At 46.3% G+C, this 12,821-nt stretch overlaps 1 protein-coding gene across 3 annotated transcripts; it reads left to right on the plus strand.

Moving 5' to 3' along the window:
• The first annotated feature begins 448 nt into the window (after nt 1-448).
• Nucleotides 449-12,692, plus strand: LRIF1 (ligand dependent nuclear receptor interacting factor 1). Of its 3 annotated transcripts, none has more exons than XM_068995797.1 (5): nt 449-524; nt 4,529-4,604; nt 6,675-8,199; nt 9,560-9,838; nt 11,051-12,692. In XM_068995797.1, exons 3-5 carry the CDS (start codon nt 6,688-6,690, stop codon nt 11,516-11,518), a joined length of 2,259 nt encoding a protein of 752 aa, XP_068851898.1. In that variant the 5' UTR covers nt 449-524; nt 4,529-4,604; nt 6,675-6,687; the 3' UTR covers nt 11,519-12,692. The 3 variants fall into 3 exon arrangements, with proteins under 3 accessions (XP_068851898.1, XP_068851897.1, XP_068851899.1); XM_068995796.1 differs by having other exon boundaries at nt 480-574; XM_068995798.1 differs by lacking the exon at nt 4,529-4,604 and having other exon boundaries at nt 496-574.
• The last annotated feature ends 129 nt before the right edge of the window (nt 12,693-12,821 follow it).

Raw genomic sequence — 12,821 nt, forward strand, 5'->3', positions numbered from 1 at the left:
TACATTTTGTTATTTATTTTACATATATTATCTATATAAAGCTCACTGATAACACAGAGTACATCTCACCAGTGGGTGTGCTCACCCCACTCTCTCCGACACACACCTGTCCTTGCCCATATTATAACACCTATTTGCATATGCAAATTGCCTATTTAAATATCCGCCCGCCCTCAGCGGTGGTTCACACACACAGGAGCAGAGCGGTGCGGGTGCCTGTGGGCGATACCGGTGTCCCCGCTGCCCCCGGTGCCCCCCGGTGCCCCCCGGTGCCCCCTGTTCCCCCGCTGTCCCCCGGTGCCCCCTGTGCCCCTCCCGTGCCCCCCCCGCCCCGCCCCGCCCGTTTCCGCCCGCACCGGAAGCGCCACCCCCGCGGTGCCGCTCGCGGCCGCCGGGCGGCGCCACTTTCCGGAAGCGGCGTCCCGGAAGCGGCGGCGGCAGGGGCGGGGCGGGCGGAAGTGACGCGCGGGGCCGCGGCGGGGCCGCCCCGCCATGTCCCGGAGCGCTGAGCAGCGGCCGCAGTTGTGAGTACGGGCGGGCCCGGGGGTTCGGCCGCGCAGGGACGCCCCGCCAGGTACGGTCCCGCCGCTCGCCGCCCTGCCGGGACCCGTGCGCGGAAACGGGAGGGCGGGGGCGGCGGCGGCGGCCCCGGCGGGACGGGCGGGGGGGCGGCGGCGGGGAGGGCGTCGTCCTGTTCGTTCCCTTCCGTTTCTTTCTTATCCCTTCCTTTCCCATCCCTTTCTTACTCATCCCTTTCTAGCCCTTCCTTTCCTTGTTCCTTCCCTTCCTTTCCATTCCCTTCCCTGCGCCTTCCCCTTCCATGCCTCATCTTTCCTTTCACCTTTTCCTTCCTTCATTCTTCCCTTCCCTTCCCTTCCCTTCCCTTCCCTTCCCTTCCCTTCTCCCTTCCCTTCCCTTCCCTCATCCCTTCCCTTCCCTCATCCCTTCCCTTCCCTCATCCCTTCCCTTCCCTTCCCTTCCCTTCCCTTCCCTTCCCTTCCCTTCCCCCTTTCCTTCCCTTCCCTCCCCTCCCCTCCTTTCCCTTCCCTTTCCCATTCCAGGCGGTGCTGAGCGGGCTGGGGGCGGTTCCAGCCCCGCTCCACGTGCGGTGCCGTCTCCGGCTCGATGCCAGTTGTGTTTTGGTTGTGTTTTGGCTTTGTTTTGGCTGTGTTTTGGCTGTATTTTGGTTGTGTTTTGGTGTCAGGGGCTCTTGGTGTTCGTTGTCGCTGCGGCCACATCGCGGTGAGGGTGGGGTTTGCTGGAGGCAGCCGGGAAACGGGGAGTGGGGATATCAGAGGAATCGAACCTTTCACAGTCATGGAATTATTTCCGTTGGAAAAACCCTTAAAGATCACTGAGTCCAACCATTCCCGCAGCACTGCCATGTTCGCCACTAACCCGTGCCCGAGGTGCCACATCCATTCATTTTTTGAACACTTCCACAGAGACTCCACCTCTGTCCTGGGAAGCCTTTGCCGGTGCCTGGCCACCCTTTCCATGAAGAAATTTTCCCAATATCCCCCTGCCCCTCCCCTGGCCCAGCCTGAGGCCGTTCCCTCTCCTCCTGTCCCTGTTCCCTGGCAGCAGAGCCCGACCCCCCCGGCTGCCCCCTCCTGTCAGGGACTTGTGCAGAGCCACAAGGTCCCCCTGAGCCTCCTTTGCTCCAGGCTCAGCCCCTTTCCAGCTCCCTCAGCCGCTCCTGGGGCTCCAGCCCCTTCCCAGCTCCGTTCCCTTCCCCGGGCTCTCTGGGGCAGCTTTACCCATCAGGTCCCTCGTTAGGATCGCACCGCGCGGGCGTGGCTGTGCTGGCAGCTCCCGCAGGAAGGATTCCGGGAATTCTGCGGGCCGCCCGCCTCTCCGAGCCTCCATCCCCGGTTCGCGCCGGGGGCTCAGCGGGCCCAGCGGCTCCAGCCGTGGTTTGGCTCCCGGTGCCTTTCCTTGTCTCTCTGGAGTTCTCAGGGTGCTCTGCGTGCTCAGGGATGAGTTTTGGGTGATTTCTGATTCCCGGGGCTGCCGTGGGATCCCCGCCAGGTGTTTCTGATCCCCGCCGGGTGTTTCTGACCCCGTTGGGTGTTTTTGATGGTCGCAGATCCCACCAGAGGTTCTGTGGCTGGAGGAGGATCCTGTCACGGATCAGGAGAGCTGTGGTTCAGAACAGAGCACAGGGAGTGTTTCCTGGCGTTTTGCACATCCACAACTATCTGTACTCCAGGGAATATTCCACAGTGGATGAAAGAGTTCCCAGAAACAATTACTGTCAAACAGAAAGTGGTTTTTCTGCCGTTCTTGAAAGCCTCTGGTTTAGGGTAAAACCTCAGGTCATTAGAGATGGCTTGAACTAAAATACTGGTCAGGATTCCTCCAAATTCAACATCAATTTCTTGATTTCCTTTAGATGATGGTAATGATAATAACAATGATCATTGTATATTATTCAGATTATATGTTACTATATATTTAGTATTGTCATTACTACTATTATTTTATTACAATTTCCGGATAATCCACGGAATGAATGCAGCTATATAAAATAAATATATATCAACTACAATCAAGTAATTTTACTTTGTCCCTGGGTGCACATTTCCAATTGACAAGAAGTTGTTACTTTGCCACTCCCTGGCTCCAACTGAACCCATTAAAATAAATTCTGTTGCTTCTCTGGAGTGGCCCATAGTCCCTGGTCATTTACTCACATTTGTAGGTGAAAGTTGTGCCTAAAGGAACAGTTGGGAGTGAAGGCAGATGGAAAAGTAGCTCATTTCTTCCGAGGGGGATTGCTCCTTCAGACGACTTTGCAGGGAAATTGAGCAGTCTGTCTCTTTGATCTCTGCTGATGCGTTTTTTAATGGCACAGTCAGGATTTCTGTGGGAATCGTGCTGGTGGTTGCACTGCATTTGATGAATGAATTTATTTGGCAGAAAAAAGTATTCCTATTTTCTGAAAATATTCCAAGGGTGTTTTTGTTAATGGAAGCATAAAGGAGAGAGGGTGAATGTTTAAATACTCAATATTTTGTGTTTTGTGCTGCTCACTGAGAGTAATGAACAGTGAGAGAAGTTTAGACAGTCAAATTGCTGTGTCTGGGCAAGAAAACAGGAATTCTGGTGAACTGAAGGAAATGTAGGTTATTCTTATTATTTTTCTGTCTTGAAATAAGTAAGTAAAGAAATAAATCTCCCAGTTTCTTTCTGTTCTCTCTGCTTTCCTACCTTCCTTAATGCCACATCCATAGGGAGGTGTTGGTGTTGCTGCACACAGACTGTTCACTGAAAGAAATTTCCTTTTTGGGTCAAAAAAAATGTCATCTGGTTGACAGATCCCTCTATGAATGTCACAGAATTTTATTTGGTTGTTTTTACTGAATTTGGCCATTTCTCTGGTGATGTTCAATAACGTTTCTACCAGTCCACCATTTTTTAATTCTTCCATTAACTTCTTTGACTTAAGTTTTGTTCATGGATCTGCCTTAAGCCTTTCTAAAGAATTGTAACAACACAATTGTTTCTGAGCACTCATATGTGAGATTTGAGGAGGTTTATTCTTATGGGGTTGGGAAGTGAAGGAAGGTGAAGAGGAGAAAGAAAACTCTACTTCAGTAACTATGGGAGAAATTCCCAAGGACAACCTGGCAGGATACAGATTTCCTGTTGTCATTTTTTTTTTTTTTAAGGAAAAGAAATTAACCTGTTCTTTAACAAAATTAATCTCACACCCTAAAAAAGGGGATCCTGAGGGAGTTTTTTTCATTCTGATTAAGAGATTCTTAAAGATTCATTAATTCAAAGAGCAGTGACCTGAAGACTGAAGTAAAACAACTTCTACCTCTCCTCTTCATCCCTCAAAAACGTGTGGAGACAGTGCTTTATTTTATTCTGGTAACAAGAAACTTCCTCGTGGTTATTTCTTTGTATCACCCCGGAAAAGCTTTATGTGAAATTGCTGCAATGAAGCCTTTTTAACTCAGAGTGCTGGAAACAAGCACAGTGATCCTTTCTCTCCTCAGTCGAAGATGTTTGAGTCAATCTGGGTGAATTCCACTTCTTGGTATCTCATTGGACTTTTCCTTCTCTCTTGCCTATCCTTTAGCTTTTTGTCATTCTCTCAGCGTGTAAATACCTGATATTAGTTTCAAGTTAAAGAATGTTATTTCCCAGAAAATGATGATTTTGGGGTGTCTTGCACTTTTTCATGGAGATAAAAAGCTGCAGTTGCCTTCTGTCATCATGGAAAGCAGAATGATCTGAAGTTCAGGCAAATGAGATTTTTTACTGGTGCTTGTTTCCCCAATCTACTTTAAAGTTCCTGTTTGTAGCACAGTCAAAACCAGTTTCTAAGTCTGTCGAGCTGGAGGTGAATGGTGATTGCAGGTGGGAATGAGGACGTGAGCGCTGGAAACTGGCAGAGGAAAATATTGATGCAAATATATCTTCAGCTCATCTCTCCCTGTTTTTCTTGCTTCCTTTCCCTCTGATCTGCTCCCCCTCCTCTTGCCCAAAAGTTAGAAGTGTTCCCTTGCTTTGACAGGTGGAGGAACGAGCCTCTTTGGAGGTTTCTTCTGCCCCTTGGTGCCAATTTGCAGCCGTAGTTAGTTGGGGTGCAGGTAAGTGCCTGTTTCTCTGTTCAGCAGCTCCACATTTGGGGACTTGCTGAAAAATTCCTTCTGGATTTGCTTTTACTTCTTATATATAGAAGCAAAGTTGAGGCTGTAGATCATGGAGTTATTAAAGAAGTATTGAGAGATTCAAAGCACAGTCCAGGAGCTGCTGCTGTTCCTCATTTGCATTGTCAGTAGTGCTGGGAGGTTTAAAGTGCTCCAAAAGTCTTTTTTCTCTGCTTTAGTTATGTTCAAACACACAAATATTTCTACTTCCTCTTCATTTAGGCAAAACTGTTTTCTGTCAGACTGTTGCCTGTCAGTGCTAGTCCATCTCAACTCTCGTTTCTGATTCCAAAACACCCAACTCCGTTTTGCTCATAAGCCCTCCTGTGACAGCTTCCATTAGGAACCATGTGGTATAATGCCCATATTTTAATTTTCAGTACCTTAAAACCAAAAATACTGCAGAATTTCCTGCCCACTGCACTGATACCTCACGTAAAAATCTCCATTTTCATACCTTGTGCCCAGAAATGAGTCATTGTACCAAAACACTGGGGGTGGAGTTAATTCCAAGGTCCCAGCAAGGAAGGCTCTGTGTATCTGATGGCTTTGTGTGTTGGGCAGACAGTAGTGGGATGTTTGTGTCAACCCCCAGGGGATGTGACTCCCAGCAGGAACTGCCCAGCTTTGGGAGTGAAGAGCATTCCTGTGCCTTCCCAGCAGGTGGGAGAAGCGAAGGCTGGCTGACTCCTGAGCAGCCACAGGGCTGGAGGCAGGACTGAGCCCTCGGGCACTGCTCCAAGCTGAGTCAGAAGCCCAAAAAGACAGAAAAAATGCCCATTTCAAAGCTACCTGACAGAAAGCAGAACACAGCCCTGTGGAATCGGGGTGGAACTGGGAACTACTCCCATGTCCGTGCTCTCACAGCATTTACTGGCACAGGAAGTCGATGGGATGGACGTGGTGCTTGCTCCTGGTGACTCCAGGTGGAGTTGGCAGCTCTGCTTTTTAATCGCTCTGGATCTGCTGTCACAACTTCCAGGGATTTGGTCTCTTCTTTCTCAGTGAGGGCAGCTTTGTTTGCCCACATGTGTCTCTGCAGTGCTTTGGGCAGTAGATTGTTCTGCTTGGAGTCCAGGAGTTCTTTGCAGAAGAGCCTGCATTGGGCAGACTCCCCTGGAGTGGGAGAGGTTCTTTGTCCTGCCATGGACTCGAAAAATCTTGGCATTTGGAGCAGTCACAACTAACTTGTGTTTTGACAAGATCTGTCTGTCTCTTGGTGAGTTCTTACCTTCACCTGCAAGAAATCTCTGTTTTCTCTCTGGATGTCCCTGGTGCTGTTTCCATGTGTTCCTCCTTGGTTTTGAAGCCTTTTCCTTCCTAGACTTAGACTTCTGTTCTCAAAAATGTTTATAACCCAGTATCATTTGAGAGTTTTCCATCTCTTTGAGGATGAACCACCTCTGTGGTCTGTATCTGCCTCAAGAATGGCCAGGCAGGTGCCAGGGAGGCCCAGGAGCCACCTGTTCCACAAAATAAACACATCCTGTTTCCAGATTCCTTTCTTGTGTCTGAAGTAGTTTCTGCTTCTGTCTTGCCATGCAGCTACTCTGCCTGTATTCTCCTGAAGCCTTCCTGAAATTCATAGTTCATAGCACTCAGGAGGGTTAGAAATAGTAACAGGGAGATGGGAAAGGGGAAAATAAGGCTTCTCTGGGAAATTGGGAGGTAGTGTTTTCATTTTCAGAATGAAAGGCCCTGTGAGGGGAAGAGGAGGGTAATGTGAGGTGTTTTCTGGGGTCTTTTAACTTACTTTTAATCTGAAAAAGATGTCATTTCTTGCTACTCTGGGGTGTAGAAGCTGGACACTATTTTCAGTCTGAGATGGTCTGAAATGGAAGCCTGGGTAGGTCAGTAGGAAGCTCCTGAAAATTAACTCAGGCATTTTCCAGGAGTTAATCTGCTTCAGCCCTGGGTGTAGAGTTCACTGATGCTCGTGAATTAAAGTACCTATGCTTGTTCACTTACACTGCCTTTCATTTTTCTCTCTTTTCCCTTTTCTTTGTTAAGCATTGCAGGCTGTATGTACCGAGTCGTTCAGACAACGGGACCAGATGGAAAAAACCTTCTGAAATTGCTTCCCATTTCTAAAACTTCTGGAAGCTTTGTGCCAGTAGTTCAGTCTCCAGCCATGCCAAATAATTCTAACGCAAATGTTTCTAGCCCAGTCCATCTTACTTTTAAGACACAGCTTGGCAATACTGCTGCGCCTTCACCTGTTAAGATACCCATTTTCCAGCCTCCTAATCCTGGAAAGATTATTCTTACGAGGACATTAGACAAGCAGGAGAGTGTTAGGACAGATTCTGAAAAGGAAAGCTTGATTCCAAGTGCAGCTGCCAACGGCCAGAGCAGCTGTGTGTCCATGGATGGAGTGTCCTTGCAGAATGTGGCCATCACGAGCTCCTCTCACCAGAGCAGCACAACCTACATGGTGGTGAACACCAAACCCGTCCCAGTGACTGTCAAGTCTCCAGCACTGCCCTCTGGACACCACCTCCAGATTCCAGCTGATGCAGAAGTGAAATCTGTCCCAGCCTCTCTTTTGCCACCTTCAATACAGCAAAAAATCCTGGCAGCTGCAGCCACCAACGTGTCTGGAGGGGCTGACAGTACAAAAACGCCGACGGTGATTTATGTGTCACCCGTGAACACAGTGAAAACCTCCCAAGTCCTGCCCAAGCACTTGCAGAGCTTTTGCCCCAAACCTGCCACGGAAGTTTCAAAGACACTGATAGTGACAGCTGCCCAAAAGGGATCTGGTTCTTCTCCCGAGCCAGTCACATCCGAGGGGCAGCAGTGCCAGCAAACTCCCATGAAATGGATCGTGCAAGAAACTGCCCCGCTCTCAGCAGCTTGTCTCATCCCTGTAAAGTCTTCAAATAATGTGGCTTCCAAGATCCTGAAAACTTTGTCAGACACGAAGAATGTAGAAGTTAATCCTGCAAATATTTTGCCACTCTGTTCTAACGGTCCTGGTGGAAGCCAAACCAAAATCACACCTTTAAAAGATAATGCTCTGGTCATGTACAATGGGAAAGTCTATTTATTGACCAAAAGAGGCTCTGATGTTCTGTCAGCCCAGGCTGACAAACAAACATCTTCCTCTTCTGATGCTTCACTTAAAAAGGAGACACCCAAGCGAATTGATTCTGCTGAAGTCAATAAAATAACCAGTAAAGTGGTCAATCTGGTGTTGTCAAAAAGCAAAGCAGTGGTGCTGTCCCAGAAAGACCCAAAACCATGTACAGTCTCCAAAAATTCATCACCAGTTGGCTTAAGAAATGACTTAAAATCCACACCTGCAGCTCTGCTGACACCAAGTGCTAATCAGCAGGATTCCAGTGTAACCCAGAGACAGAGTTTGCCCTTCACCAAGAGCGTTTCTTGCAGTGGAGCGACCCCAGTTGCAGCAGTAGGGGTGCAGGAAGGTGTGTGGCAAAGTGGCAAAGACCTGAGTCCTTCCCCGAGGGCAGCAGGGCCTCTGTTACCTCAGGCTAAGCAGGAATGTGCTGTCAGTGAAGACTGGCCAAAGGTAATAAATCATAAACATGCCACCCCAGTGTCTGGTCAGTGGTTCTGTGGTCCTGGTTTTAGGTGGATGAAATGGCTCTTGATGAGTTCACACATTTTTGTAACCAGGTATCCTGGAAATGCAGCTCTAAGGTTGGTTCTAGTCAATAAATGGCCTATTTCCTAATAATTTTGTACTGTGCAAGTGAGAAATACATAGAAAAGAAAGGGGCAGAGGTAAGGTAGCTTTTGATTTCCTCCTGAGATAAATGATAAGCAATAACTGAACTCCAGGGAGGCTGTTCATGGTTTGGGCTCTTGGATGTTGATGCCACACGCTCACAGCACAACCTTAGGGCTGCAGGGGTGATGTAGGGTAGGGAAAGTCGAGTTTCCATCTCACAAGAGGAGGGTAAGTTGGAAGAGCAGAGTTTGTCCTCCAGAGACAACTCTGGTGTAGCACTGTCAGCTCCAGACTCCACAGGCAGGAGCTGTGTTTCCTTCCTCCCCTGCCCTGGTGGGGAGGGATCCACCTCCTTCACTCCTGGCTCCACGTCAGGCAGAGGGAACTTGTGAGATCCTCAATGGCTGCATTGACATATTCTTTTAAGATCATAATGTTGAAAATCTGTTAGAAGTTGTAAGCCTCCAATCCCACAAACTCCCCATACAGGATTGGTGGTCATGTTTTTAGTAGCTCCAGAGGCCAAGGTGAATTTGTCTCCAGAGAAAAAAAATAATTCTGAAACTTGTTTGTGTTGTCCAGGCAGAACAGAAATGTCAGCCAAGTGTATTTTTGCAAATTTTAGACATTTAATTATTGCAAGACTGTAAGACTTAGCTTTTTTATTGTTCCTCACCTGAAAAATGGTTGAAATACCATTTATTTTCTTCAGTGCTGTGTGATGCCAAGTGTCAGCATTTGCATTTGCTTTAACCTTGGTGAGAAATAGCTCAGCAAATTTGGTGCTCTTGTCCCTAAATTTGCAAACCCCTGGATTGCAGAGTAAGGACACTGCCTGCTCTTCCTTCCTCTTTCTTTGCTATGTGAAGGGGTAGAACAGGTGATTCTCTTGTTGCTTCTTTTATTTTTGTGGTTGCTGGTTGGCCTGGACATTTTCTGGATGTTCCACAATGTACTTGGAGTGTTAAATAATGAGTGTTAGACTTATGATAATTTGTGTGTAATTTATCACAATTGGCTCATCTGTGTTAAATGTTACCTGTGTTAAATGTAGCTCTTGGAGAATGGCAGACAAAATAAATGTTCACCTGTCTTTCTAGTACCTATTTTTTGTATATTAATATATTTTATCTATTTATATGTAGAGATAGAGAGTGAGAGAGTGATTGATGGCTCTCTCACTGCTTCTGTATTTCAGATCCAATGTCAAAAGATGGATTCACCGGGAAAGGTTATTCAAATCAAACACCAAGAGCACCCACACTGGAAACAATACTTGGAATTAAGGAAAAAATTTGGTCTCTTTAAGGAGGAGAGAGTTTACCTTACAAGAATACCATTAAGGGCCGTCTGTGAGAATCCAGAAGAAAGGGTTTGTTCCAGTGACAGCTTGGAAAGGAAAAATGATTCTTGCAGTTCATCCTCATTGGATGTGGAACTAACGAATCATCATCAGGAATGTGTTAAAGAGGAAAAGGTATCTGGGATTTTTCAGTGCTAAACACACTCAGAAAGCAGCGTATGTTCAGTCAGTGCAGAGCTGGGGGTGTTTGGAGCCTCCCACCTCTGGATTCACAGGGAGAGTCAGGAGTTGTTGGGATCTCTGTGAGAACTTGTTTGAGATTTCTGTATGATTCAAGCACCATCTAGGAATTTTTATCCTCATTTTTGAGTTCTGGAGGAAACTTGAACAACAAATTCTTTGGAGAAAACTGTCCCTGCTGGTGGTGATGGTCCTAGTTGGAATAGGGACCAGACCTTGGTATCCTGATTTATATTTAACCCTCTGCAGATGGTTGTGTTTGTCTAGCAGTGCAGTGGCTACAGGCAGAGGAATGGGTTTGTTAAAAGAAATTTACTTGTAGATCTGTCCAATCTTTAAAATTACAAATGTTGGTTTGAACTTTGTGATTGGTTGGGTACTTCTGGAAGGAAGAACTTCCATGTTAATGCATGGAAAGGATTTTACCCATCCAAGTATTTCTGTTCAGCCACATTTTCTTCTATGTGATTCTACTCAACTCAGTCAAAGACTTTCTCAGGTTTTACTAATTCAGTGCTAATAATTGGGCAGATCCATGGCTGCTGTTGACATTAACATTAGCTTTAACCCATCCATCAGAAGTGTCCAAGGCCAGGTTGGATGGAGCTTGGAGCAACCTGGTCTTGTGGGAGGTGTCCTTGCCCATGGCAGGGGGTGGAATGGAATGGGATTTAAGGTCCCTTCCAACTCAAACCAGGATATGATTCCATGATTCAAATAATAAAACATCTGGGAGGAATTGAATCTGATAATGGACATTACTTCTCAGATTGATGTTTTTGGAAATGTAGGCATGAAGAATTCTTCTACACTGAATTTTCCCATCAAATTAGAAAGTTTTTGTCTTGCAGTAGTGTTAACTTAAACAGCCACAGGCAATGATGGACATGCCCAGGAAAGGCAGACATGCAGTGTTGACTAAGGAGGGAATTCGGTGTTCTGGAATTGTTAACTGGGAATCTTTACTAGAAAAATATCAAATGCAGAAATATCTTTGTTCTTTTGCTGAAGGAAACTTCTTCCAGGCAGTAATTCTAAAAAGCTTGCGACAAATAACTCATAATTTGTGCTTAGAGAACTTGGTGTTATAAAGTAGCTGATGCCCAGTTTAACAGAAGTGAATTTTGTCTGTTTCTGACTGTGCAGATAATTGTGGATCTGGAAGAGGATTTGACTAGGAAAAGGAAAATAAAATCCTCACCGTTGTTGGACAGTGGCAAGAGAAGGAGAACCTCGATCAAATCAGCCACAAGTGTCAGTTTAGAAATCACCGGCTCAGGTTCCAGTGCACTTAACAGGAGTGTTTCACCTCCACCAGCCTCACCACAGCCAAGTGCTCCCACCGGCTCTGCTGGAGGGTCCCAAGGGGGGGACTCAGAGCAGGACACATTCCCCAGCTACAGTGACACTACCCAGCCAGGGATTTCAGTTTTAGTGACTTCTGAAGAGGATACTTCGGTTCTGGAAGGTTCTTTCCGAGATGATGCCTTCCCTGTGGCTCCCCCGGACCTGGATGAGACAATACGGGATGAGAAAATCAAGCGGCTGAAGCAGCTGCTGCGGGAGCGGGAGGCGGCGCTGGAGGAAATGCGTCGGGAAATGCAGCAGAGCTGAACCCCCCCCCGGGGATCCCAACCTCGTGCATCACCTCTTCAGTGACTTCAAGAGGAAATCCCTTGCTTAAATGAGTATTTCTGGTAGATGGAAGAACTAGATGAAGTTTAAGTATGTGTGTATTTAGAGAACTCTAGGTTTTTGTTAAATGCCAGAAATAAGAAACTTGGACCATCAAATTCTACTTCTGGGACACGGTCCAAGAGCACAGACCAAGGGCATTTTTACCAGCACATTCCCCATATGATGAATAGAGGGGTTCTGTATTAGTCTTAGCAAATAAACTTTCCCCTTTGGAATTCCCTGGCCTGACTCTTAGAACCCGAATGCAAATTGCAAACCCCAGCTGTGGATATTTTTTTGTTTGTTTTCCTCATGTGCATGAGAATTTTGATGAATTCCTGAAAACTGTCAATTTTCAGAAAAGGTCAACAGTCAGTGGTTAATAAATGCTATTTAAAGGATCTGGGAATTAGACTTTAGGCAGTAACAATGCAGATATTTATACGAAACCTCTTGCAGATGTGAGGACAGAGGCAGGAGGAGCCCTGTGACAGTTTGGATTCATGGCTCTCCCTGTCATTATTGTGAGCCTTTATAAGGCCATGGCCAGCTGTGCAATGTGGAACTGTGGTTGTGGGGTTGTTTTGGAAGGGTGGGATGTATTTTTTTAAACAGAATTCTGTTAATAATAATTTCTTGAAGCTAAAAGACTTCTTTATCCCTGGATGGTATCTTTAACAATCCTCAATGAGTGTCTTTTACTTTGTTGTTATTTGAACATGTCTCTTGCCACCATCAGTTGATGGTACCTTAGTTTGCCTTGTAGGAGGGGATGTGCTCTCAGACTGTCTTTACATCCTAATTTTTGTAGAACTTTATGTGTATTTTCCCACCATGCTCTGTTGTATCTGTAGGGACACCTTTCCTTGCCCTCTGTTGTTCATGTCTCTGATGCTTGCAGGTTCCTTCTGCAGTTTTTCAGTTTCCCTTCCACCAGTTAATAACTTTTTTTGCCAGCAGAGTTTGACATTGTTTTGTTCTTGTTTGTTGATGTTTATGTTAAACATCACCAGCCCCAGCAGAGCTCCGCTGGGGATTTGTGTTCATGGGAGGTTGTTTGTTACTGTCCTTATTTCTGGTTTTATTCTTATTTTGTTTCATTTTAATCAAATTTTCATCTGCAGAGTTTTCATTTATTATCCCATGGATGCCCAGTTTATCTGTAGGGTTTTGGTGGAGGATGGATGTTTCTTGGGGAGCTTAGACTGCCTCAGTCCCATATTCCTTAATTATGTAAGTT

Source organism: Aphelocoma coerulescens, chromosome 26 (genome assembly GCF_041296385.1).
Source record: "Aphelocoma coerulescens isolate FSJ_1873_10779 chromosome 26, UR_Acoe_1.0, whole genome shotgun sequence".
Taxonomy (NCBI): Eukaryota; Metazoa; Chordata; class Aves; order Passeriformes; family Corvidae; genus Aphelocoma; species Aphelocoma coerulescens.

Coding starts and splice junctions, on each gene's coding strand:
- LRIF1 (XM_068995797.1), top strand. CDS start 6,688: ATGTACCGAGTCGTTCAGACAACGGGACCAGATGGAAAAAACCTTCTG. Junction 8,200..9,559: donor TCAGTGAAGACTGGCCAAAG/GTAATAAATCAT, acceptor TCTGTATTTCAG/ATCCAATGTCAAAAGATGGA. Junction 9,839..11,050: donor AATGTGTTAAAGAGGAAAAG/GTATCTGGGATT, acceptor CTGACTGTGCAG/ATAATTGTGGATCTGGAAGA.